The sequence below is a fragment of the Cygnus olor genome, chromosome 12 (genome assembly GCF_009769625.2).
Source record: "Cygnus olor isolate bCygOlo1 chromosome 12, bCygOlo1.pri.v2, whole genome shotgun sequence".
Classification (NCBI taxonomy): Eukaryota; Metazoa; Chordata; class Aves; order Anseriformes; family Anatidae; genus Cygnus; species Cygnus olor.
Genome location: NC_049180.1, coordinates 12991271 through 13015574, shown reverse-complemented (window position 1 = coordinate 13015574; position 24304 = coordinate 12991271). Strand labels below are relative to the sequence as shown.

At 57.2% G+C, this 24304-nt stretch overlaps 2 protein-coding genes and 2 non-coding genes across 8 annotated transcripts in view; 1 reads left to right on the top strand and 3 right to left on the bottom strand.

The window, feature by feature from the left end:
• Nucleotides 1-12041, bottom strand: part of VAC14 (VAC14 component of PIKFYVE complex) — a 50469-nt gene extending 38428 nt beyond the window's left edge. Inside the window, exons 1-10 of the mRNA XM_040571085.1 lie at nt 11872-12041; nt 9062-9212; nt 7593-7760; nt 6861-6923; nt 5695-5802; nt 4759-4868; nt 3436-3542; nt 3096-3230; nt 2752-2904; nt 945-1005 (exon numbers count right to left, since the gene is read on the bottom strand). Of these exons, the coding sequence (XP_040427019.1) occupies nt 945-1005; nt 2752-2904; nt 3096-3230; nt 3436-3542; nt 4759-4868; nt 5695-5802; nt 6861-6923; nt 7593-7760; nt 9062-9212; nt 11872-11975 (1160 nt within the window). The 5' untranslated portion in view covers nt 11976-12041. The remainder of the gene's footprint in view (nt 1-944; nt 1006-2751; nt 2905-3095; nt 3231-3435; nt 3543-4758; nt 4869-5694; nt 5803-6860; nt 6924-7592; nt 7761-9061; nt 9213-11871) is intronic.
• TRNAG-GCC lies at nt 1702-1772 on the bottom strand. The gene has a single exon. It is a non-coding gene; the product is annotated as a tRNA-Gly (tRNA).
• On the top strand, nt 10500-10570 carry TRNAG-GCC. The gene has a single exon. It is a non-coding gene; the product is annotated as a tRNA-Gly (tRNA).
• Nucleotides 12042-12178: 137 nt separating the features above from the next.
• The window catches only part of HYDIN (HYDIN axonemal central pair apparatus protein), a 121738-nt gene continuing 109612 nt past the window's right edge, over nt 12179-24304 (bottom strand). For 3 of the 5 annotated variants that reach the window (XM_040571108.1, XM_040571109.1, XM_040571110.1), the window contains 17 exons: nt 23696-23908; nt 22904-23042; nt 22374-22539; nt 21887-22034; nt 21100-21307; nt 20699-20920; nt 20313-20482; nt 19432-19630; nt 19104-19262; nt 18294-18574; nt 17750-17969; nt 17081-17293; nt 15168-15331; nt 14758-14908; nt 14122-14352; nt 13180-13404; nt 12181-12830 (listed from right to left, as the gene is read on the bottom strand). In XM_040571108.1, the coding sequence (XP_040427042.1) occupies nt 12342-12830; nt 13180-13404; nt 14122-14352; nt 14758-14908; nt 15168-15331; nt 17081-17293; nt 17750-17969; nt 18294-18574; nt 19104-19262; nt 19432-19630; nt 20313-20482; nt 20699-20920; nt 21100-21307; nt 21887-22034; nt 22374-22539; nt 22904-23042; nt 23696-23908 (3598 nt within the window). In that variant the 3' untranslated portion in view covers nt 12181-12341. Of the gene's footprint in view, nt 12831-13179; nt 13405-14121; nt 14353-14757; nt 14909-15167; nt 15332-17080; nt 17294-17749; nt 17970-18293; nt 18575-19103; nt 19263-19431; nt 19631-20312; nt 20483-20698; nt 20921-21099; nt 21308-21886; nt 22035-22373; nt 22540-22903; nt 23043-23695; nt 23909-24304 lie in introns of those variants that run through there. The other 2 variants (XM_040571111.1, XR_005823631.1) reach the window with 2 other exon arrangements.

The following is a 24304-nucleotide window of genomic DNA, read 5'->3' as shown; positions in this document are numbered from 1 at the left end:
GGTTCAGATGATCAGAGCTGGGAAGCAGGCACTGGCTCTAGCATGTGTTACGATGGGTACCACGGGTCAGCTGTGCGGGCAGGATGCAGCTGGAGTAATGCATCCTATTCTGGGGATCACAACAAAGAAGAAATATAGGCAGGAGCACAAAAATGGTGCTGGAAATCACGACCTCTGAGGAACGGAATGGCAGGAGCAGCAGGATGGCTGGGGGAGCGGGTGGATGTGTCACTAAATTCACCGACAGCTGGAGGGGAAGGAAGGCACTCGCAGGAGAGATGAGTTAGGTGCGATTCTGGGAGGGATGGTGCTGGGCACGACGCAGCTCTCTGGGACGTGGGCCCTGTGAATGCCACATGAGCTGGCGGGGGACAGGCTGGTGGCAGTGGCTGCCAGGACGCTCACCCCCAGGCAGCTGGAGCTGGGCGGCTCAGCGCCGGCCCCACAGCACCGTGCCGTGGTGGGCTGCCAGGACTGCAGCGCGGCTCCCCGAGGGCTTTGAGCTCTTCTGCCAGCCCCAGGCAGTTTGTGTCCCTCTTCACCCGAGGCTGATGCCTCCGTGTGAGATTAAACCCCTGCAGCGGGGGGAGGAACTGAGGACCTCCTGCTGCATGCAGACAAGCTATAAGAGCCAAAATAAGCATTCACTCCTCCCCACCTTCATTCCTCTTTAAGCAGAAGCCTCCAACCAGGTGGGATTGAACATAGAAGAGGTGTAAAACCCTGAGTGCACGGACACTCGCCGCCTCACCTGGCCTCCTGCCTTTTGCAGGGTGGCAAAAGCCCTCCATTTACCCCAGAGATGAGAGGTTTTGGTGCAGATGCATCCCCTGTCGTGCATCCCACCGGGACCCATGAGGCCCCGCTTGCTTTCAGCCCACAGCACGCTTCCCCTCGGCTCTGCCAGCATCCCCCAGTCACAGTCTGCGAGGAGCAGCCCCTACCTGGTCGCTGGGAAGACGCCGGTGTTGCTCACGCTGGAGTCACCAGATGCATCCAGAGAGCCTGGGGGCAGACAGAAAGGAGGCAGTGAGCAGGACTAGGAGGCTGGAGGGCAGCACGGCCCCCTGCAAAGCCATCACCAGCCCTCATTTCAGGGTCCAGGGCCCCTGGGGATCCCTTTTTCCTGTGGTGTGATTCCACACGGAGGCCAAGCAGCCCAAGCAGCCTTTGCTCCGTGCTAGACAGAGGTCTCTGAAGAGCCACTTCGAAACAAGCACACAGGCTGAGCCCCACCAAAGCTGCTTCTAGCTCAGCCAGAGACCTTTCAGCAAGGGATTTTAGAGCTGAAGGTGTGCAGCAGAGCGCAGACTGCTGCACAAGTCCACGAGCCTGTGCTGGCCACCATTTGAAACTGGGTATTAGAAGTGCGGTGACAAAGCACCGTGACAAGATGAGCTTGACTCTGAATGCCCCCTTGTGCCAGCTGCCTCTACTCACACGCAGCAGAACTGCCACATCAGCACAAAGGGGGAGCAGAGCCGAGAATTTTGGCTGTAAAGCATCACAGATTTGTCTCATCCTGCCTGCTTCCAGGTGCGTCGTCATCTACCCAAAGGAGCAGATATCAACACAAAATGTAATTGCTTCGATATTTTAACAAAAGAACGTCTCACGACAACTAGGGAAGGGAAAAAAAAAAGTTTCGCTGCTGCAACCACAGCATTACGCTCTTCCCCTGCATCCCTTCCAAAAAGCTGCTGCATTGGCCGGGAATCGAACCCGGGCCTCCCGCGTGGCAGGCGAGAATTCTACCACTGAACCACCAATGCTGCCTGCACTGCTCAGCCCCTGCGCGCATCGTCTCCATCGCCTCCCGCTCCTGCACAGGGCAGCCTCCAGCCCCTGCCCCTGCCCCGCTTCCTCCCACGCAGGGTGGTCCAAAAGCCGTTTGTGGACACGTTACAGAAAAGCCCTGGGCTGAACACACAGCCCCAGAAGAATAAGATCAGCCCATGTCGTTTAAATGTTACGTGTGTTTCGTGTGCCTGGGCTGAGATGTGCCAGAGGTAGCACGAAGCCATTCTGGGACAACAGCACGGGCTGAAGAGATGCTGGCAGGCTAAAGCTGCTCTGTCTGCAGGCATTGGTCCCTCAGAATCCTCTCAGTTGACTTTTTTCTCCCTTCAGTACTCTTCCAGGCCTCCCACCACACTTGTCACCTTTTGTCTTTTTGGTTCTGCTGTAGCCTTCTGGTCATTTTGGCACTGGGACAACTCATGCATGATGGCCTCAAAAGCACCATGAACTTGGGAAGGACCAAAAATTCTTTCTGTTCTTTATCCTTCCCCAACATACACTTCCCTCCATGCACATGCCGATGCTCTCTGGCCTCTGTTAGCAGTCTCCCAGGACTAGCACAGCTCTGAGCTCTCCTTGGGGTGACAGCGGCTCCTCTCAAGCCAGCAGCTGCAGGACAGACGGGCTGTCCTCCTCCTCTGTTATGTAGCAAGACACTAATCATTTAGCTAAAATGATCTTTTCCAGGTCAGTTAATGGCTAAGTTGAAGCGGAGCGTGGTGAGGGGGTGTTCCCCAGGGAGTACAGCACTGGTGGGGCTCCAGGCTGGATCAGTGACCTGCTCTGCAGACAGCACCAAACGCGTCTGTCTCAGCAGTGGATCATCGGTGAAACAGGACTCCAAAGCTCATAGAAAGTGCCGTTCCCTGCCCCAGGGAACCAAACCAAGCTGGGCACTACTCCTAAAGACCCTCACCATGCTTCTAACGGCCCAGGCCAACAGGGACTCACCACTGGACGCTGCCTCTGGCTCTGGGACAGGCTCCTCTGAGGCTGGCTCCACCGGCGGGGCTGTCACCTGCTTGGCCTCATCCATTTCATCGTCCTCTGGGATGACGAGCTTCATCAGACTCTGGTTGCACACGTTTGCCACCTCCTTGATGTCTGAGTGGAGGCAGTGTAAGGAACACGCAGTCCCACACATGCGCGGTGCCGCACGGGGCCAGGCGCGGAGGAGCCACCGCAGCCCTGGCCCCAGCCCCAGTGCCCCTTGCATCCACGCGGCCGGGGCGGCTCTGGCTCTTGGGGGGGAGGGCTCCTGGCTGCCTCCAGGAGCAACTCAGGTACAAGGATACTCTTCTTGCGGTCGTCGTAGGAGAGGCACGGCAGGACAGCGGTCAGGATCCCCGAGGAGTATGGCAGCATCACCCGGCCAGCCAGCTGGATGAACTCCCTCATCCAGCACATGGCCGTCAGCTGGATCAGGTCGTCTGGGGAAAAAACAGGACAAGCAGCGGTGAGACAGAGACAGCAAGCCCCACAGGACAGGGACCACATGCAACCAGAGCTGACAAGCCCCCTTCTCCACCCAGTCTCTAGTTCAGATGCGTCTTAGCAAGGTTTTCACACGTGACAGCAAAGGCGCAAGGTGGTAGCAGGGCTAGTTAAGAGGAAAACCCAGTGACCACTACTCACCCGCGGCCTGGCAGTGGATCACCAAGATATTGGCCATTTCTGCGAACTTGACGCTGGGAGGATTCTTCTTGATCTCCTTGAGGAACTCCCCGAGGGCCACCTCGCACCTGCGGACAGGCAGAGTGGGTAAGTTAGAAGTTACAGAGGGCAGCCTCGACACACGTGCAAAGAGGGGATGCAGGTGGCATGGCACGGTGCTTGTAGGCACCCCCTCTGCTTTCTCCTAGCCTCAGATCCTTAGCAGAGGACCGAGCACGTCTGCACCCAGGGAAAATGCCCAGTTTTGTTTTATTCACTGTGAAGGGGGGTTGTGCCAAGATGCTGCTCCCCTCTGCCACCCCTTAGGGGATGGATGTACCCCCGCCCAAGAAGAACAAGGCTGTTGCAGTGCCACCACTTGTCACAGCTCTGAGTGACACAAGCTCACTCTGCCCCAAAGTGAAGCCCCACAGCAAATACAAGCCCCTACCCAGGCAGGAGCCATGCTCTCCATGAGCTCCAGACACAGACTTTGTAGCAAGGGCAAGAGCTGGGCTGCAGACCCTGCTGTGCCCGCTCCGTTTTCGGTCCCAATTTACCCCAACGGCAATGACGGAGGCAGTGGAAGTGCCACACATCTTCCCACTCGAGAACAAGTGTGTGCTTGGATGGGCAGCCAAGAGGGTGAGTGAGACGGGGGGCAGGTGGTCCTTGAAGTTTTCGGTGCTTGCCCCTTGACACACACACTGGGAAGCACAGAAGCACAGAGGAACCAGTAGGGCCCAGTGGTGGGATGGACCCAGGCCTGTTTCACCACTTACTTATGCCCGACCAAACAGGTCCTCCCACTGCACAGATCCTCTGATCTCCCTGTGAACCCCCCGCCGCTCCTGTGCTTCAAAATGCTCCTCAAAACTTAAGACCTAGCAGTGGAGCTGAAAAGTGAGCTCGCGGTGCTGGCTCCCAGGAGCTGCTGGGCTGGTGCTGTGCCTTGCTGAGCCCCTCGGGCCCCCAGATCTCACACCCGACCCCAGCAGCACACAGGAACGAGGGTACGGCGCTCAGGGGCTGGGAAGGTACGGACAAACCAAGCCAGCACAGCCTGTGCCGCAGCACAGCCAGACCATGACGTCCCGCACAGCCACTGCAGCCAAAACAACCCGGGGAAGGGAGGCCCTACCCAAGGACACTTTGATCCACCGCGCACAAGTGGTTTCGCTATGGTTATACACAAGAATTAAGCCTGTGAAGGGTGACAGCAGACAAGGCACCCGCCCGGGGCAGGGACACGCGCTGGCCCCGGAGCAGAACATGGACCCGCACCCAGCCAGGCCCCACACTCACATCTTCCGTATTTCTTTGCTGTTGTCTCCCAGGATCTGGAAGAGCCCGTCCAGGATTTCTGGCAGGTAATCCAAGAGGTTGATATCAGGCACAGACTCTAAGACCAGGATCTAGCTCAGGGAAGGTATAAGAAAAGACAGGTGAGTTTTGGAGAAGCCACCTAACACCACCGGCACAAATCTGGTGCAGTACTGAGGAACAGAGGCATTCGGAGATGAGCTGCAGGAAGGAGGGGAGCGTGGCTGCCATGTGGGCCACAGGGGAAGGACAAGAGGACAGTCTGAAGTTGCCCATCGTGGAAAGAAGCCAGGCTAGCAAAGGAGACAGGTGATCAGTCTGCAGCACCGCTGCACTTCCAACCACAGCTCTGTAACAGGAGGGATCAGGAATGACTGCCACGATGCATGCAGGCAGATGTGGAATGGCAAATTGTGAGGCTGAAAGAGAGCCCAAAGGCACACATCCCTCCAAAGCCCTGGATGCACTTTGTCAGCTCCTGCCTTGCACAGGAATGAGAAAGCTAATAGAGATCTGTGCCTCCTGGAGAGCAGCATCTCCCCACCACCGCTGGGTGCAGGAGTACCTAAACCCTTCCTTTAGGAATGGAGCAGTGTCCCTTGGGAGACTGTAACCTCTAGATCACAATATATTGATTTACATGATCAGTGCTTGGACTGTATTTTCTAACTTGCTGAGCAAAGCTCTGAACCAGGTTGGCAGAAGCACAACATCACGTACCCGTGACTACAGTGACACAACAGGGAGGTGGTGTTTCAAAGCACAGATGAAAAACTCTGCTAGCTTACAGAACCTGCCCAAATAAATTCAGGTTGCTGAGTTCACCTGTCACCCTGGACACCTGCCATTTGTCCAGACAGAGGATGCTGAAGGGCCGCAGCGTTTCAGAGGCTGCAGTGGAAGCCCATGTGTACCTACCCAGGATATGATGAACTGCCGGGCGTACTGGTTGTTGGAGTAAATCCTCTCACGCAGCAGCGGGATGAAGCCCACCAAGTCAAAGTGGTTGCTCTCCGTCACAATGTCCTGCAGAGCCCAAGCAGAGAGTGTCAGAAGGGACCTCAAGCACGCCCCAAGGCCAAGCAGTCACCCCCAGCCAGCTGCTTTTAAGGCACATGACAGGGAAAAGACCTCAAGCCCTTGGTAAGCGGGTCTGTCAGAGACAGCTGGGAGACCTTGGGAGTCCTCGTGAGAAGGACTCACATGGTTTGTTCAGGGATGGGGCAGGAACTCCCCTCGGGCAGTGAATAACTCTGAGCTGGACCCACAGAGGAAGGCTCCTGCTTGGGACGTGCCAGCCCGGCTGAGCAGGAGGGTGGCCCCTTCTCTGATTCATGCCTCGCTGCTGTTCTGCGCACACGGATGAGCAGCTTTGATGTAATCATGTGTGTCAGCGACCAGAGAGCCCCCTGGCTTTGCCTTAAAGCTCTTCCTCCATGCTCGGTGGGTTTTGCTGCCCGGCTGGGTGCTCACACCGGGGGCAGATCTGCAGCTCTGCAGCCGTGCAGCAGGAAGAGACGGTGAGGTGGCTGCTGACTGCTGTGCTACCAGGGCAGGAGCTGGCAGGAGCCGTGTGCCTCCCCCAGCAGAAGAGGAAGTGGGAAGTCTACACAAGTAAAACCTCCTCAGCACGCAGAGCAGAAAGAGGAACCAGGCCTGCCCCACCTTGGGAGCAGCAGCTCTGCTCTTCGTTATTCATTTAGGCAAGGGAGGAGGCAAGAGAATCAGAACAGCAGCCCTGCTGCTTCCTGGGATGGGGTGCAACTTTACTCGGACCAAATCCTTGCTTCCCCCGAGACCTGGCTCCCAATGGCTAAATACACACGTTGCATTGCAATAACCTGCTGGCTGCTCAAACCCCCTGCCTGGGATCGCCTCCAGCCTCTCAATCTAACAGGCTACGGCCAGAGACAGAAAGAAACGCTTTCAGGGTAGCCACAGAACTGTGCCAGGATGGTTCCAGCCTCTGGGGACCACGACATCCCAAGCACCCTGCCATGACACGTCGGGCAGCGGAGGTGCCTGCAGGCACAGCACGGCTGTGTGCCCGCACTGAGGGCTCTCAACGGGAAGAGGAAAAATACCTTGAGAAGCCGATCTAGAAGCTCGGAGCCACTTTTGACATTTGGGTCAGGATCAGCAGCCAACTGCGAACAACAGAAATGAGAAAGAGAAATCATTGCACCAGCAGGTCCCAGGCCTCTTCCTGCCTCTGCAGCGGAGCTCACAGCATGCTCACAAGACCATTGCTCTCCTTTGGTATCACAGGGATGGTCAGGGACAAATCCCTTTATCTCCGACTCCTCATTAGGCTCCGACAAATTCTCTGGACATTTTCTAAGGGGGATATCAGGTACCCATCGCCTTCCCGTGTGCCAGCAGCCATGTTCTCAAGTGGCACCAAAAAACAAGTTTGCTTATGCTACAAAGACAGACATCTGCAGATGGGGTTTTGATCCTGACAGACCCCAAAAGACATCGTGCTGCAGAGCCACCTCATCTGCAGCAGTTCTGGTGGCCCCGTTTTCCTGCACCCCTGAACAAGGAGCAGAAAAATGCATCCTGGAGATGAGGACTGAGAACAGGTATCTCATGGTGAATTCCGTTATCCACAGCACCATGGGTCAACATGCTGCTGCAGAAACCGTTTGGGCAGTCCTTCAGACCCACCTGGTCAAAGCAAACCAGTTTACCTGAAAAGATGACCTTGGCCAGCTTGGTTTGTCTGACTCAGGGAAGAAGAGGCCTAGGAAAGAGGCTTTACTTTTCCAGTAAAGAAATGAGAAACGCATGGGGGCTTAGAGGAAGCTCCTTACCTTGCTGAGGCCATCAAAGAGTACATTGAAGTGCGGGAGGACGGAGCCTCTGGCCACCTTCACGATGTTGTAGAGGGCCTCACAAGCGTAGTACCGCAGCCGACTGTCGGCGTCGTTGAAACACGTCAGCACTGGCTCGATCAGCTCCTTCAGGTAGAGCCCGGAGTCCTGGGGGCAGGAGGAGACTGCTTAGCTGAGGAGCACGCCACAGGGAGAGGGAAGAGGTGGCACCACCATGGGTCCCAGAAACCGACAGATTTGGTGTGTGGGGCTGCTTACAGACAGCTCTCGGAGCTGGCTGCTACCTGAAGCAGCTCTAGGGCTCTCATTCCCAGGAGAGATCGGCGCAGCCTCGCTTTCCCAGAGAGCACACTCGTAGTTTTACACGCTGCAGGACAGGCTGCAGCATGAAGGAGCCACGCCAGGCAGAACTTGACTCTGCCCCTGAGGGACCAGCCCCAGCCCAAAAGGCTTCAGGGTTCACCAGCGCAGCAGGAGTTCCAGGCACACAGGTAGAGGCAGGAGGTGGGCTCGTTTTCAAGTTAAAACAAACCCACGTGGGGGAACCGACCTGGCATTTCTCGAGCATCCAGCACAGCAGATGGTAAGGAAGTCGACAGTGTGCAGACGGGCAGATTAAGGTGCTTATCAGCGTCTGTCAAGGCCACCAAACCCGACTCCTCCGTCCCTCAGGGCCGGCTGCTCCAGCAGCATGCACTGAGCAAGGGGTACACTCCCAGGCTGTGCTCTGGGGACCTTTTGGGGCTGACACCAGAGCAGAGATCCTGGAGAGGAGTGTTTTGGGAAGAGGCTCTGGGCTTTAACAACAGGATGAAGACAGGAGCGCTGCCCAGAGCCACGTGGCCGTCAGCTTAAAGGCAGCTAATGCCAAAGATGCCAGGCCTCAAAGCAGCCGTTTCAGCTGATCAGAAGAAGGGGATTAAATGAACAAGGGAATAAATGAATAAAACTCTCATCAGAAGGGGATTAAGTGAATAATTAAGTTACACCTCTGAGCTCTTCTAGCAGGGACAGTCAGCTCCTACCAAGCTCCGAGCTGCCTCTGACACGTGCCCTACCATGTTCCAAGCTGACTCCTTCCCTTGCGGGCACTTTCCAAAATCACTCCGTGGTGTAAGCGAAAAGCCCGATGGAGCTCCGAGCCTATGCTGCCCTCAGCGGGGATCTGGGTGCTCTGACCTGAAGGCAACTTACTGAGCTTGTTCTTTGTAATGAGAGTAAAGCGAGAGGGGAAACCCTTAACTGGGACAGGAGCAGGCAGCTTTCCCTGTGCAGCTTTCCCTACAAAGGGCACCTGCGGTAACGCCTCCAAGGCTGGACCGAGCGGGCAGCAAGTGAAACCTCCATCGGGTCCCACAGAAAGTCGCCACTAAGGCTAATTAACGCAGCACATGGAGCAGTTTCTGTCCCTCTGCGGCGTGCACGAGCCAAAAAATGCTCATCCCTACCTTGCCCAGGGCGATGGAGCAGGCAGCCAGGCCGATGAGCCCCCCTTTCCGGCTGTGGGGGTGCTGGGAGAGCGCGAACTCCTGCGACAGGATCTGGATGACGTGCTTGATCTGAGACGTGTTGTTCTGAGCCACGAACTCGCGCACCAGCCTAGGGGGAGAGGAGGAGAGCAGGAAGATTTAGATTTTGCCTGATGTAAACGCCTGGGGGCTCAGCTTCCCATGGCCAGCAGAAACAGGGATGTGGAGCTGTGGGTACAGCACACGAAGAAGAGGTATCAAAAAGGGGAAGGTTTGGAAAGAGCACGAGTGAAACCCCCCTCTGGCCGCACAGAGCTCTTCCTGCTCATGCTCACCAGCAGCTCGCTGCCCTCCTGCTGCCCTCAGCCCTCCAGGCACCCCGTGCCCATGCCTGCAGCCTTGTTTGCAGCTCACGGCCCAGGAACCAGAGCCCAGAGCCAGCTCAGGATCAGCTCTCAAGGGCCCCTCACCAGGGCTGCGTGCTTGCAGCAGCACTTTCAAAGGGCTGGATGCCAGACCAGGCTGGGAGGAGGATTTCTTCCATCCCCAAGGGACTGAGAGGCCAGAGAAGAAGCCACCAGGTCCCCTGCTCCGTACGGGGCCGTGCCTCAGGCTGATGCTGCTGCCATAGATCCATCATGCATCCAGGGGGCTCGGACCCATGGTGTCCATGCTGACAGTCATGCTGCCCTCGCTTGCCACCAGGGCCACCTGGCCCTGAAAGGCAGAGCTGACGGGGACAGAGCTGGGGGCTACTGAGAGTGGAGCATGCACAAGCTGCGAGGCTAATGCCCCGGACAAAGAATTTGTTTCAACAAGCTGCCTGCAGCATCAGGACTTTCCATCGCAGGCCAAAGCAGGTCCCACCCCACCTTCCCCTCTCAGCAGTCCCCCCGAGGGGGCCATGACAAGGCAGTGCTCGCACTGAGGGCTGTTGGTTTACGGGGACAACGCTCCTAAAGCCCAAGCACCTTGTGAGGGGCAGTGGGGGCCGGCAAGCTCCACGTCACTGCCACAAACCCAAGAGCCATTTGAGGAAGTGGCAAGGACGTTGTTCAACCAGGACACGCGCTGTCCCACAGGATACAAGGGTCATTTGTCCCCGACACAGCACGAGATGATGGCACAGCACGTGGACGGCTCAGCGGAGAATTATTTCCCACCAGATGTGTGCCCAGCGCAGACCTTTGGGACCTTCCCCGCCACCCGTTGCTTCAGCTGACGTTCCTCTTGGATTTTTTAAAAAATGCACTGCACAACTACAGACAAGCAGACGGGCTTCCCCATGAAATACCTGCCTCTCCCTGGAGCTGCTTACTGCACCAGCTTTCAGTGGGGGGCTCACTGACCCCCACACCTGGGGGCTGCTCCCACCAAACCCTCAGGGCGCGGGCGCGAGGCAGCTGCACACAGCTGGGCATTGGTGGTTCAGTGGTAGAATTCTCGCCTGCCACGCGGGAGGCCCGGGTTCGATTCCCGGCCAATGCAGCCACAAAACTTTTCCCTTTTTATTCCCCTTGATTTCCACACACAGAGCAGACCCACGGGCCTCAGCATCTCAGCCTAAGTAAGGATCCCTATTTTAATCTTTGATGGAGGTACAAAGATTTCCAATGCCAAACTCCATATATTTATTTATTTATTTATTTATTTTTCCTGCTGTACTAGATTTGGGAAATTCTGACGCTCAGGATTTTGCCCAGACACCGCTCATGTTTCAATCCTGGGGAGCCAGACAGGGGCCGAGGGGCTGGGATATCTCACGCTGCCCCCTTCTAGACAAGTGCTACTGCCCAACCACCCGCTTTGTAACACAGAAAATCATTCTAGAAGATATTTACGACCTCTTTTCCCCCCAAACGATTATTACCAGTGCTCTTCTCGCCCTGCTGTGAGCAAAGCAGCTGTCCTCCTCCTCCTCGGGGTCATCACGAAGCCCCTCGCTCTGCTCCACTCAGGAGCTGAGTTTTTTAGCAGCGGCAGACAAACCCCTCTCCAAACCTGCTGATTCCAGGCAAACGGCTCCGACTCTGGTCTCAGCCCAGCCGCAGGCCCCATCCAGCAGGAAGAACGGGCACCGCGCCCCAGCAGCACGGAGGCATCCCCTTACTGCCGGGATTTAGGGAGTGCGGTAGGGTTCTTGTTTGGGAAGCTTCAGCTTTATGCCCCTTGGGGTTTAAAGGACTCAGGGCTGTGGAAGGCACCCAACGGGCGATGTACAGGGCCAGGGAGCACGAGCTACTCCCACTTTATGGGGCACGGGGCTGGGAGGTGCCCGACCAGTGTGCTGAGTCCATCCTTGCGTGGTGCCGCTCCATCACAGGTCTGGGCTGACCTAAACCCAGACACCCCCACAAAGGGCTGCCCCTTGGCTTCCTCCCACTTGCACCCTTCCCACGTTGGGCGCTCAGCCCCATCAGCAGGTCCCAAATCGGATTTGGGGTGGCACAAAACAATTGGGAAACCGCGGTCCCGGGGCAGGACGAGCGGGGGCAGAGCTGCCTCTCCCGGGCGAGGGGGGCCGACCTGCGTGTCCGCCACGACCCCCGTTGGGACACGACCCCCGGGGGAGGCAGAGGACGAGGAGCAGAGAAAGGGGCCGGGTCCGCCCCGAACAAACCCACCTCCCACCCCAAATCTCCCCGGGCCCAGCCCCGAGACCCCAGCCCCCGGGGACAGCCCGGGGCAGCCGGGACCCGCCGCCCCCGGAGGTGTCCGGAAGGGTCCCTGTGTCCACGGGGGGGTCTCCCGGTGCCTCCTCCCGTCCCGTTCCTCCCCCCGCCGCTCACTTCTCGATCTCCAGCGCCGCCACCTTCCTCTTCTCGTACAGCTTGTCGTTCAGCGCCCGCACCACGCTGGGCGCCAGCGGCGCCAGGTCCCGCTCCGCGTTCATGGCACCGGCACTACCGGCGGCCTCCCCCCTCCCTCCCTCCCTCCCTCCCCTCCGCACCCCCTCACGTGACCCCCACCAACCCTCACGTGACCCTCAGCACCCCTCACGTGACCCCCATCCCTCCTCAGGACCCCCCCCTGGCGGCCGGAGGACCAACCCCCCCCCCAGCCTCCACCCAGCCTCCATCGTCCCCCGGCCTCCATCTTCATCCTCGCTCCATGCCTCGCCCTCTTTATTCCAAACCATTACAGAGGACACCCCCCATAGCCCCCCAAAGTCCCCCCCAGTTTGCCGTGACCCCCCGTTAGCTGTGGTGCCGCCCACAATCAGCTCCATCCCCATGGAGGACCCCGTGGAGGCCCCCGGTCACTTGTCTGTGGGGAGGCCCCGCAGGTAGTACACCCAGGAGACCCCCGGCCCCACGCCGGCTGCCCGGGGACAGGAGACCACCAGGCGGCTGGTGACGGGGGTCCTGCCGCCGCCCGGGCTGCCCTCGAAGGAGACGGCCATGAAGATGGTCTTCTTGGGGCGCAAGGTCCCGGTGGCCCGGACTGCGAAAGCCGGGTTCTCCACGCTGTAGGTGAAGGCCGTGGGCTGGAGGAAGATGTTCTTGAAGGGGATGGAGGTGCTGCCGCCGGCCTTGATGGGGAAGGGGCCCTGCGGCTTGGGCGGCAGGGCCAGACCGAAGAGCGGGATGCTGTACTCGCCCCCTGGGGGGCCCGAGAGCTGCAGGGTAGCCCGGGACTCGCCCAGCTGGCAGGGCTCGTAGGTCACCTCCACGCACACCTCCGAGCCCCCCGCGCAGGACGGGGGCATGCTGATGGTTTTCTCCGTCTGGAAGTCAGGGCAGTCGGTCTGTGTGGGGGGCAGAAGAGACGGGGAGGGGGTCACAAAAGCAGAGCTTGGGGGATGAGAATATAAAGAGCAGGGAACAAACAAATCAAGGTTCCCGACTGCATCATGCTTTCCCTTTCCTGCCCCTGACTTCCCAATTCCCTCACCGTGTCCCTGCTGACCACCCATAGGGTCTGCCCAAACGCGCCCCAAAGGGACAACCCTACAGCCAAGCCCTGGGGGACCAAAATCCCTGGCTCCAGCAGCAAAGTGGGAGTCCAGGCACTGTGGGACCCTAAAGGGCAGCAGGGGAGGTCTGCAAGGAGACCAGCTGGGCTCCCTTCCTCCAGCCAGAGCATGCTGGGCTCACCTGGAGGACGTAGTCTGTCTTCTGGCGGCTGTAGTTCATGACTTTGGCGGTGAGGGTCTGGTTGGAGCCCAGCGTGGTGCAGAAGTAGAGTGGCTTCTCCGGCTTGCTGGGGGTGGCTTTCAGGATCAGCTCGTAGTGGCACAAGCCCAAGTCGCTGCTGTGGAGCATCAGGCGCCCGGTGCTCTCGCCCACCTTCAGGGGCCGGTACTCAAAGACAAGTTCAGCCTGGGAGGGACGAAGTGAAAAGCCATGGCCTCAGGCAGAGGATGGGGGAAAGCAGCCCTGGGTGTGCTCAGGCCGTGCTGGGAGGCAGTGCAGGCGGCTCCCAAGGGGCACAACTAACAGCCAGCCCCTCACCGTGGCTCCTGCTTTAGCAGGCTCTAGCAGCCATGCCCCTGCTGTGCTCACACACCACGTCCCCAGTGCAGCACACTGCCAAATTTGAGTTAGGGAGGACAGGCTGGTATGCACAGCGACCTGCAGGGCTGCCCCAGCAGCTTTCTTGGGAAACCAGCCCAAAACCCCCACCTCCATACATCCACACTCGTGTTTCAGTGCTATTAGAGCGGTATTTTTGTCTTTTCAGTGTTTCCAGCAGTTCTCAGGACAGCTGGGCGGCCTGACCCAGCCCATCCATCGAGCACAGTGCTTGTGAGGACACAGGAGACCCCAGTGACCCTGCATGGGGCCTGGCCCCAAGAAGAGCGATCAGGGGGGCACAGGGCAGTCACACTCTCAGGATGGCCTGAGGGACACCGGCTCCTGGTTTTGCACATCACGAGCGGTGCAAAGAACATCAGTGCAGGGCAATTCCCACCAGAGACACTCTCACATGCTTCTGTCCCTTCAGATTAGCGGTGGGAGCTGCCACCCTTGGAGAGCAGCCCCCTGTTTCTCTCCCAGAAGGGCCGCGGGGAGCAGCTGGGTGGGCTGGGCACCTACCTCTGCCTGGGCAGGCACAGTGAAGTGCGGGGGGATGCTGATGTCAGGCACTCTGCAATCGACGTCGAACACCACTGGGACGGCCAGCGGGTTGTCCACCCTGACGGCAGAAGACACGCTCTGCCGCACAGCGGCGCTCACTTCAACGGTGCCGACGGGTCCTGGAGCCGTGGCCTTGAAAGTGATCATGTAAAACAAGTACTCCTCGGTCGCCTCATTGAGGAAGGTCACCTGGATTGGAGAAAAAAAGGGAAGTGCCAGTTGTTTTGCAGATAACCCCCCACAGCTGTGCTAGGCCAGCCTGCAGAGCCCTGCAGCTCAGCACCCTGCCTCCACAAAAGCCACAGCAGCCACCTAGGAGGAGCGCAAGGCATTTACACTTTGTGTTCTCCAACTGCTTCCCCCTCACCAATGCCCTGACCCACCAGTGCTACGCAGCCCTCAAGGGGACCCACACTGAGAGCGACAGTGCAAGGTGGAGGTGCCTGCTGTTCGGTGGCCACCCAGGACCTACAGCCCCACGTTTGGCACTTGGAGGTGTGAAAACAGGCACGGGGCTTCTCAGGGAGCAAAGAGCCCCTTGAAAGACCCCAAGGAGCCCCTCGAAGGACTCCGCAGCCTGGTGTCCGCGTTTACCATTGTGTTAAAGACGCCCTCCTTGTAGGAGAGGAAGGTGAGCTTGTAGTCCTTCTTGTCGGAGCCAGGCACATCAATGTACTCCAGCCCATGCAGCACGGAACCGCTCTCCAGGTTCTCTGGTTTGAGTATGTCCGTCACCACGAGGAACCTGGGGGTGAGGAGGAGGCGAGGAAGGTCAGCAGGAAGGACTCCTGTAGGATATGGGGGGAATGCCACAGCCCCTCTCCTCCTCCCTACACCAAGCAGAGGGAGCCAGCACCCCAGAAGAGCCCCCCAGGATGGGTCTGAACACGGGCACTGTGACCCAGGCACCCATGGCCACGAGTGGCCAAGGAGAAGCTTGCTAGAAGGAGCTCCCAGGCGCTGCAGGGACTGCTGATGGGAGGAGGCTTCAGGGCACGACTCACCTCTGCGGTCTGCTCAGCCAGTTGGAGACGGGGATGAGCTCGGTGTAGGAGGTCCTGCACGGTACCTCCCGAACAATGGTCCCTGAACACTTCGGGCCCTCAGCAGTCCCCTGCAGGAGGTAGTGCAAACCTGTCCCGTCTGGCAAGGGGAAGAAGATGGAGCCCTAGAAATAAGGAATGGGATGGGGTGAGCTCTCCTGCTTTCTGGCCAGAACAGCTACTTGCTCTCAAGCACCCCCAGACCGCTGCAGGTCCCTGTGACTCAAGTAGCACTGAGTGATACAAGCAGTGGAGCTGTGACCACAGCCCAGTGGCTGCTGTAGTTGGAGATAGTGTCACTGTCCCCACTCAGGCTGGCACAAGCACAGGGCATTGCTAAGCTTGACTACCCTGCTGACAGTGTTGGGATTAGCCCCAAAATTATTGCCAAGAGCCCATGCGCTAGCACGGCAGGGTCCCACCAGCCAGAGTGGGCTCACGCACAGCACTCCTGTCAGGTGCCACCAGGTCACCACCACATGCCCTCTGTGGCATCTCCTCTGCCCCCAGGGCAACTGAAATCTGCAGGAACCCTGCAGCAGGGCTTTAAATGTGAATATCAACCATTAAAGAGATACTGAGCACGTGTAACCCTACAGGGCATAGATCTGCTTGGTGCCCTGGAGACTGAACCCGGAGATCTCTGGCATCCGTTCATGCTCTGGCTCAAATTCTGCCTTGCTGTAAGGTCAGCTGGAGCGGGGCAGGGGGCTGACAGGCACCTCCAGCTCCCCAGAGCCATTCTCAGCTGAGCCCCTTGATCTAAGGGCTTGTCTCAGAAACAGTGCCCATGGAAATGGAGGGGAAAATCACCCCTCTCTGTTCAGCCTGGGACCCTTAAGAAAGGCTCCTTCCAAAGCTCCCACATCACTGAAGATGATGTCAAGAGATGCCCTGGGCAGGATCCCACGTGACAGACTGCTCTCAGACCAGCAGCACAGCTTTGCCCGCCTTGTTGCAAAAAGACCCCGAGCCACAGCAGGGTCAGCAGCGCAGTGCTGTCCAGGGCTTGGGGAGCTTGTGCAGCCCACAGGGTTGAGAATGAAGGGCTCTGAGCCCCCCTGGGCTGCACGGGCATGGACCAGGAGCTGTACAGAACAAATCTCATTTCCTGAGCCTTCAGACAACCTGGCTTTTCAAATTAGCTCTTCTATGCCTGGCCTTTAACCACCCAGAAACCCAGCTTCCAACACAGGATCTGTCCTGGTTTCAGTTAGGGTAATTTTCCTCCTAGTAGCTGGTAGGGTGCTATGTTTTGGATTAGGATGAGAAGAGTGTTGGTAACACACTGATGTTTTAATTGTTGCAGAGCAGTGCTTACACCAAGCCAAGGACTTTCCAGCTTCTCGCTCTGTCCTGCCAGCAGGCAGGCTGGGGGTGCAGCAGGAGCTGGGAGGTGACAGACCCAGGACAGCTGACCCAAACTGGCCAAAGGGGTATTCCATACCATATGGCATCATGCTGAACAATTATATGGGGGGCTGGCTGGGATGGGGGGGCCGGCTGCTCAGGGATAGGCTGGGCATCGGTCAGCAGGTGGTGAGCAATTGCATTGTGCATCACTTGTTTCATACACATTATTATTATTAGTACTATTATTATTATTATTTTCCTGTCTTAATACAACTGTCTTTATCTCAACCCATAGGCTTCACTTTCCCGTTTCTCTCCCCCATCCCAGAGAGGGAGGGGGGAGGGTGAGTGAATGGCTGTGTGGTGCTTAGCTGCCGGCCAGGTTAAACCACAACAGGACCATAGGATGAATTGATCATAACTCAAGTTTGGAGGAGAACATCTTGTCCAACCTCCTGCCCAAAGCAGGGTGAGCTCTGGGGGTCATGCTACAAGGGTCAGCATGCTGGCCTGTCACATACCTGGTGCTTCTTTTTGTCGGAGCTCATGGTTAGGGGGTTGTAGGTGATCTTGTAGGGCTTGTTTTGTTCGTTGGCCTCTAGGTGGAAAAATTCAGGCCCTTTCCAGTGTTCGCCCTCAATGACGGGCTTCACGGTGCAGGCCTCGTTGCTTGGGTTGGACAGGAGGACGGTCTGGCTGTGTGTCTCACGCACGTCACATGCAAACGTCAGCGTCTGCAATGGAGGAGCACAGAGGGGGCCTGGCTACACAGTGGGATCCTTTCACTGCCACGGGGCTGGCACCTGCTCACCAGCTGGCAGAGGGGTCACAGGAAGAGGCAGAAGCCTGGAGTTGGGGTGGGAGCTGTAGGGCAGGCAGTCTGGGCTATCAGCCCCAGCTGGAAGGGGGTCCTGTGCTGCCCAGGGGGGTGGGAGAGCTGTAAAGGACTCAGACCAGCTCTATACCAGGCTCTGGAGCACAGCAAGAAGCATTTTAGGAAAAGTTATATGCAAAATGCCCATTCAGACCATAGGCTTTGGGGTCAGTCAAGCTGCTTGTTCTCAGAAGAAGGGAGAGTAACAAGTCTTTTGCATGCTGGGTGACGGGGCTGCGGCTTCCCAAGCAGGGGAGAAAGAAACGGGGAGCAGGTGAGGGGCCTCCAGTCCCCATCCTGGCTCTACTGCGATTACCTCTTTGCTCACAGGGGCCTCCACGCAGCACCCCGCCAGCGTAAGCCGGAGCGGCTCGCTGCCCTGGATGGAGCACTGCAGTCCCTCGTACTGGATAGAGAGGCTCGGCTTTGAGGGGTGGAAGCTGACGACGAAGGGGACATCCATTCCTGGGGAGATGTACCCCTTCGTGGGGCTGATGGAGAAATCGGGCTTGAAGCTCTTGACGTCCCACTTAAACCTTGCCAAGGAAAGCACAAAGACAGAAGGAAGGATTAGCGATGGGAAGGCTGTGGATGCAATGTGCTGCTCCAAACCTCCTGCGGGCTTCTCCACAGGATCTCAGGCATGGCAAGGTTTCAAGCTGAGCAGGACTAAGTTTGCACCCGTCTATAAAAGATTTGGGTGTATCCCTGCTAACTGCCAGGACCTGGCTGTACAATCTTGGCTGCATGGCTCTCCAGTGGGATGAAAAAAGCAGAGGAGAACTGTCTGGGCAAGCTACAGCACCACCCAACCCTCGCCCAAGCTCCCAGCGCTCAGATGGAGCAGGGGGTTGCATTACTTGACTCCTATGTCGCCCATGTTCTGCATGGTGATGCGCTGCGACGCGTGGCTCTGCTGCAGCACCGCTCCGAAACTGAGGTGTTCCTGGTCCAGGCTGACGTGGACACCCTGGCAGGAGCCCCGCACCATGAAGAGGGAGCGCGCCAGGCCCTTGATCTCCAGCATCACTTCCCCAGCGAACGGCTGGATGCGGCGCTTTGGGGAGAAGACCACCTCCACTTTGCAGGTGTCTCCTTTGGGCTTCAGATTCAGTTCGCCGGTGGGGTGCACGCAGAGAACCTGCGCAAAGAAACGGGTGGAAACTGCTTCATCTGGCAACCGAGCTGCGAGTCCTTTATCACGAGAGTCAGAGCAGAGTCCTCCAGTCCTGCTTACATACATTCCTCTTCTGTCCCCAGCACCACTGCCCCAACCTCAGTCCTTCCCCGGTACGCATCCCTGGGCACCAAAGGTGTTTTCCTGTGACACGTCCATCTGGCCATGGCAAGTGGGACTGTACCTTCCAGAGTCATTCTGTGCAAACCTCAAGAGAGCTGTAACTCTTGGTCATCAGACTGGTTTGCCTCCCTTACCTTCCCATATCTGAAATACGTGGCCACATCCAGACACAGGTGTTTGAACCAAGTTAGAGGAATTGTGCCTGCTTCTCACTGCTGGCTGCTAGGGGAGCTGTGACACCTCACTCAGGTGAGACATCGCAGGTATCTACTGGTCGAGCACCCTCGGGAGGCAGGACAGGAGAGCACACAGGCAGCCAACACAGCACACAACTGCAATTAATGCTAGCTCCCACCTGGAGCAGCCTTACCCCGTGTTCTTGCAGCTCTGGCACAGAGGACTTGAAACTGAGCTTGAAAGTGAGAGGGGCGAGACTGTTGTTTGCTATGGTGACAGTCTTCTTCACCATCTGTCCGATGGAGAGGGCTCCCAGCTTCACCACCTTTCCTTGTGGTTCCACAACATCAACCTGAGGCAGGAGGAATTAGTAGGGAGCGAAAGGCAAGGAGGAGGAAAGGTTTTCTACCCCTTCATGGCAGAAAAGCAGAACAGGGCAAGGGAAGAGGGATGAGCAAGTGAGAGAGGGAGGCATGCTGGCGGGTTGTAACCCGAGTTTTAGGATTTGGATGTCATCCCACCTTCATTTCTGTGCCCCTTCCTTGGACCTCCACAGTCTGGTGGTAAAGGCCATTGATTTCAAAAGGGATGAGCTCCTGGTAAGATGCAACCTCTCTGGGATAGAAAGTGACGGGCACTTCCATGGCCCCTCCTGGGCGAAGGATGCACGCTGGGCAGCCCACCTCCAGGTGTGCGGTGCCGGCAAACAGGCAGCTCAGGCTGGTGGAAAGCACGAGGAGAAGCAGAGGTGTCACAAGGCTGCATGTGCTCTGCAGGAGACATCGGGGCTGCTCGGGACTCTCCCGTCTCCTCTCACTGCATCCTCAGGCCAGGAGGGCCCAGCTGCTCCCTCCCGGGGTGTGTTATCCTGGCACGAGGTCTCCTCATGCTCAGCAGTGGGAAATGGGATGACCTGGTCCCTTATGTGACCGGCACCCCGAGGAGAGGTGAATAATGGCAAAGGCAGGGGGAATGCTTAGTGAAGCCTCACAGCCAGCACAGCTGGGCACGAAGGAGCCTGCTGTGTCACACCAGGAGGGAGGAGCATGTTTGAACATAAAAATAACGTGATATTCCAGGGTAAAGCAGCTGAAAAGCTCAACAAACAGACGGTGGCTCCTGCTGCCAGGCAGGGCGTCACGCTCAGCGTGCAGGATGGGATGGGTCCACGGGCTGCACCCAGCTCCCTGCTGTTGTGGCTTCCCTGGGACACCTCAGCCAGGCTTTTGGTCAGACCCCAGGAGCTCACAGCAGAGCGGTGCAGCCTGCTCAGCCTGCCTGTGACACCAGACCCTGTGTCCTCATGCAGCCCAACCCCTGTTTGGCCAACAGCCCTGCTCGCCGCAAGGACGTGGAGCCAGGACACACTAAGCAAGGGCTGAAGGAGCGTGTGAAGGCCTACCTGACATCTTTGTCTGCTTTGTTCGTGATGACGAGGGTCTGCCGGGCAGGTGGCATCCCAGCCTGGTAGACAAAGCAGGCTCCAAAGTTGAGTCTGGTGGCAGAGAAGTGGATGGCGGGTACTACCACAGTGGCCAGGAACATGCAGGTAAACGTGGGACCCTGGCTGATCTGGGGGGGCAGAGAGACAGTGTGAGCCAGCTAAAGGGATGGGAACTGCAACCACAAACAGCGGAGGTGGCTTAGGAAGGGCACGGGGGACAATAAGGAAAACCAGGTGCCAAAGGACAGCAGAAGGTGGGCTGTGAGGGAAAGCTTTTTGGGAGTCATGGCTCCTGCTGGTGCATGGGGAAGGCGAAGGTCCCGTGCCAAACATGGGTGCCTCACCTGCAGTGTCAGCTCCACGTCCTTTAAAGAGCACATTTTCTGCGGGTGGAAAACCAGCTGAGTCTCCACTTTGCTCTCAGCCTGCACACTGCCCGTCTGAGGGGCGAGGGTGAGGAGCTGCACCCGGGCTGCAGGGCCGCTCAGCTCCCACGAGAAGCTGAAGCCGAATTTTCCGTTATTGCAGATGCTGAAGACGCGCTTGGTGCTCTCGTTCAGCTGCACCTGCAGGGAGAAAGGGGCAAGGACGCATGGAGCACCAGCCGACAGCAAGTGCTCCTTCCTCGTGTGCTCCTGGGGCCTTCCTGGGGCCTTCCTGGGGCTGAGGACCGCTGTCAAGGCTCAGCCTCACTCTCTCAAGACCAGATTATACACCTAAACGAAGATAACCATGCCCTGCTCACCTCCTCGAAATCAATGATGTTGACCTTCTGCGCGCTGAGCTCGGTGCCGCAGCCATCGCCACCCTCACACCTGACGGAGACGCTCATGCTGTAGCCACTGGCCTTGATATTCAAGCAGAGGGGCTCCGTCTTCCTCTTGACATCGCACTTGAGGTTGAAGACCACCTCTCCTTCCAGTGTCGGTGTGAAGAAGACTGTAATGGGAAGCCTAGGGAGAGAAGACCCTTTGTCTGCTCCATTCTCCATCTCTGACATCTTTTTTGGCCCTGTACTGCCTGGCTCATGAGAGAGCAGCAACTGATGCAGGGTGCTCTCTTATCACACACCTGGTGCCAAGTCACAACTCAGCATCTTTTAAGCCACAGCAAAGCCACCCAGAGCTCGCATTCTCTCCAGGCACTGGGGCAGGCTGTGAGTGGGCACAGGGACATCCTCAGTGGGTCAGCAGGTGTGCTGGTGGCCTGTGGCACTGCTTGCACAGCCCCTGGCTCAGGATCATATGGGTGAAGCCCCAGAACATGCTTTTGTCATCAAAAACAGAAGATCCAAGCTCACACTTCTCTAGGAAGGGGGCCTGGAAACCCAGCAAAACCCAGACACAGCCACCAGACAGAGAAACGTGCTGATCAGTGGTGTCCCCAAGGGCAAGGACTGAAACAAGCTGGATGTATGCTATTGCTGCGAGTCGTCTGGTGACTACAGAGGGGATAAAGCCTCAAAAGCAATGTGAGCGTGCAGCGTTTGGCAGGTGGGAGAGGGAACCTGGCCAGGGATGCTGCCGCGTTACCTTGAAAGGGGAGCGATGGAGCCTTCCAGGGGCTCTATTTTCACGGAGGTGTTGCATCCCTCTGAGAAGAGAGAGCTTTCTCTGAAGGCAAAGCTGAAGGCTTCCTTCTCGCTGTTGATCATATAGATGGTCTGGTGTACCTTGTGCCCTGGGGAAGAGATGGAGCAGCTGCTGCAAACCCTTTGGCAGCCGGGCCACTGCTGCATGCTGTGTTCCTGGCCAGGGGGGCCACGGGCTTCTGACTCCCTGGGATCCCCAGCATCACCCCCAAATCCTCTCTTAGAACCCCCAGTCATGCACTATGACCTAAACGCCCACATCTTCCTCCCTTCCCCTTCCTCTCCCTCATACACTCAGGTCCAGGAGCTGGCTGATCTGCTCACACCAGTGCCTGATCCCATTTCCAGCTTCCTTTTCAGAGCTTGCTGGAGCAGGAGGACTGGAGCAGCACATGTCTGAGTGTATAAGGTACAACCATGGTGCTCACCGACTAAGAGCAAGTGGAAGTTCAGGTGGGACCTGTCCAGAGTCACCAGCGGGTCGGTGGTGTTGCCCACCAGCAGGAACGGGACTGAAAGGCTCTGCTCAGGGATCGTAAAGACCCAGAATGACTCTGTGATGTCCAGATGCCGGGGGATGAATTCAAACTTGATCTGGGGAGAAAGAGACAAATGAAGGAAAGTTGCTGCCCTTGGCAGGGGTAAGGGAAGAGAGATGCATGCTGCACCATAGAGAAACCCCAGAAAGCTCCACCTTATGCACTGCCAACTCAGAAAGAAGCCACCGTGCCCAAAGGCATGGCAGGTGGGTACAGTGTGACAACAGTTCACTGTTCAACTGACAACAACGGTTCATCTGCCAGCTTATTTGTGCTATATTCAAAGGTTTCCTCATGGCTGTGGTTCACAGTGAAAGCAAGTTCACAGTGAGGTGGGACATCCCGAGAGTGCAGACACAGCTGGTGCCAAACTGGCATGCAGGTGTGCCAGACCCACCTTCTTCTCTTTCTGCACCCACCTCTGCTTTTTTCCCTGGCTGGATCTGCCCTCTCTCTGTGAGGCAGAAGAAAGCTGTCTGTCCTGGTGGAGCTGCAGGGTCTTGGCAAGTCCACTGGAAGGAGTACACGGAACTGGTTGGGTTCATAACCATGAAGGTCCTGGGCACACAAAGTGAAAAAGACTATGAAGGTGGCATTGGGAGGTCAATAATTCCATCCTGCAGCAAATGTCAGGCACTGCCAGTCCTGGATGACATCCAGTTGTTGGGTACAGGTGGACAACACTGGCAACATGAACGTTGCACCTGCTTTTTAGGAGCCCTGTACGTCTCCCAGGCAGACATAACAACAGCCATTGAGAAAGAAATTAGCAACGGCACAGCCACACTTTTGCACATTAAAAAGGTAAAATCAAGTTCAGCAAGACTCCTTTGGAAGGTGATACTGTCTGTAGTAGTTGCAGCCTTTGCTGACCCTGTTGACCGGTGCCTCAAAGGAGCACAAATGTCCCGACGATGCTCTTCAAAGGGACAAAGGTTGTATGGCCACGTAACACAGACTATGCGTGGTCCTCTCAGACCAACCCACACCAACTGAGGAGACACTACCAGCTGTGCTTATTGAAGAAAAGGGCAAAGAGAAAAAAAATTGGCCACTTGGTCTTGGCCACTGACCAGCTTGTTCCAGCCACATGTCAGCAGGTCACAGACGTGGTACAGATGTGCCATGGGGCTTGGAAGAGGAGCTAGAGGTCTCTGGTTGAGGGGGGTGACCAGGAGACCATCAACAGGGGAAGCCATGTCCACACCTACCTGCTGTTCCTGCTGCACACACCAATCGCTGCAAACTCGAGCACCCTTGTGTTGAGACCCAGCGTTGTCCCCTTTGGGTCCTGCAGCTCAGGGCTGCGCCTTTTTGCAGTGATGTAGTCGGAGTCTTCCAGCTCGAAGTGACAATGTGGCATCTGGCTTCTCCCCTTCACGACCACTTCTGGGCCCTTTTGATTCGGCTTCAGGTTGGGAATACTAGGAAGAAAGGGACTGGTATTATTGTTTCCATACAGCTGGCTGCTTGTGCTGCATCCTCTCTCAGTGCAAGCACTGCCAGCAAGTCAAACAGAACTGTAAAGCTGACATGGCAGAAACACAAACAGAGGTGTGCCTAGAGCAGCACACAGGTTTCTGCATGGAGAAGGAGGTCATATTTGTCTGATAAAGAAGCACAACTAGGGGTTAGCTGGCCCCTAGACAGCCTTTCTGTATCTCTCATTCCAGATTTTGCAACCCTCCAGGAGCTTAAAAATAAAATGTCATTTCCCAGTGTCTCCATATCTGCTTTTACAAGGCCAGGCAGTCATCTTTGTTTGGTCCTGAGTGCTCGTTGTTTCTGCAGACTCTGGGGCTTGCTGTCCCCAGCTCTGC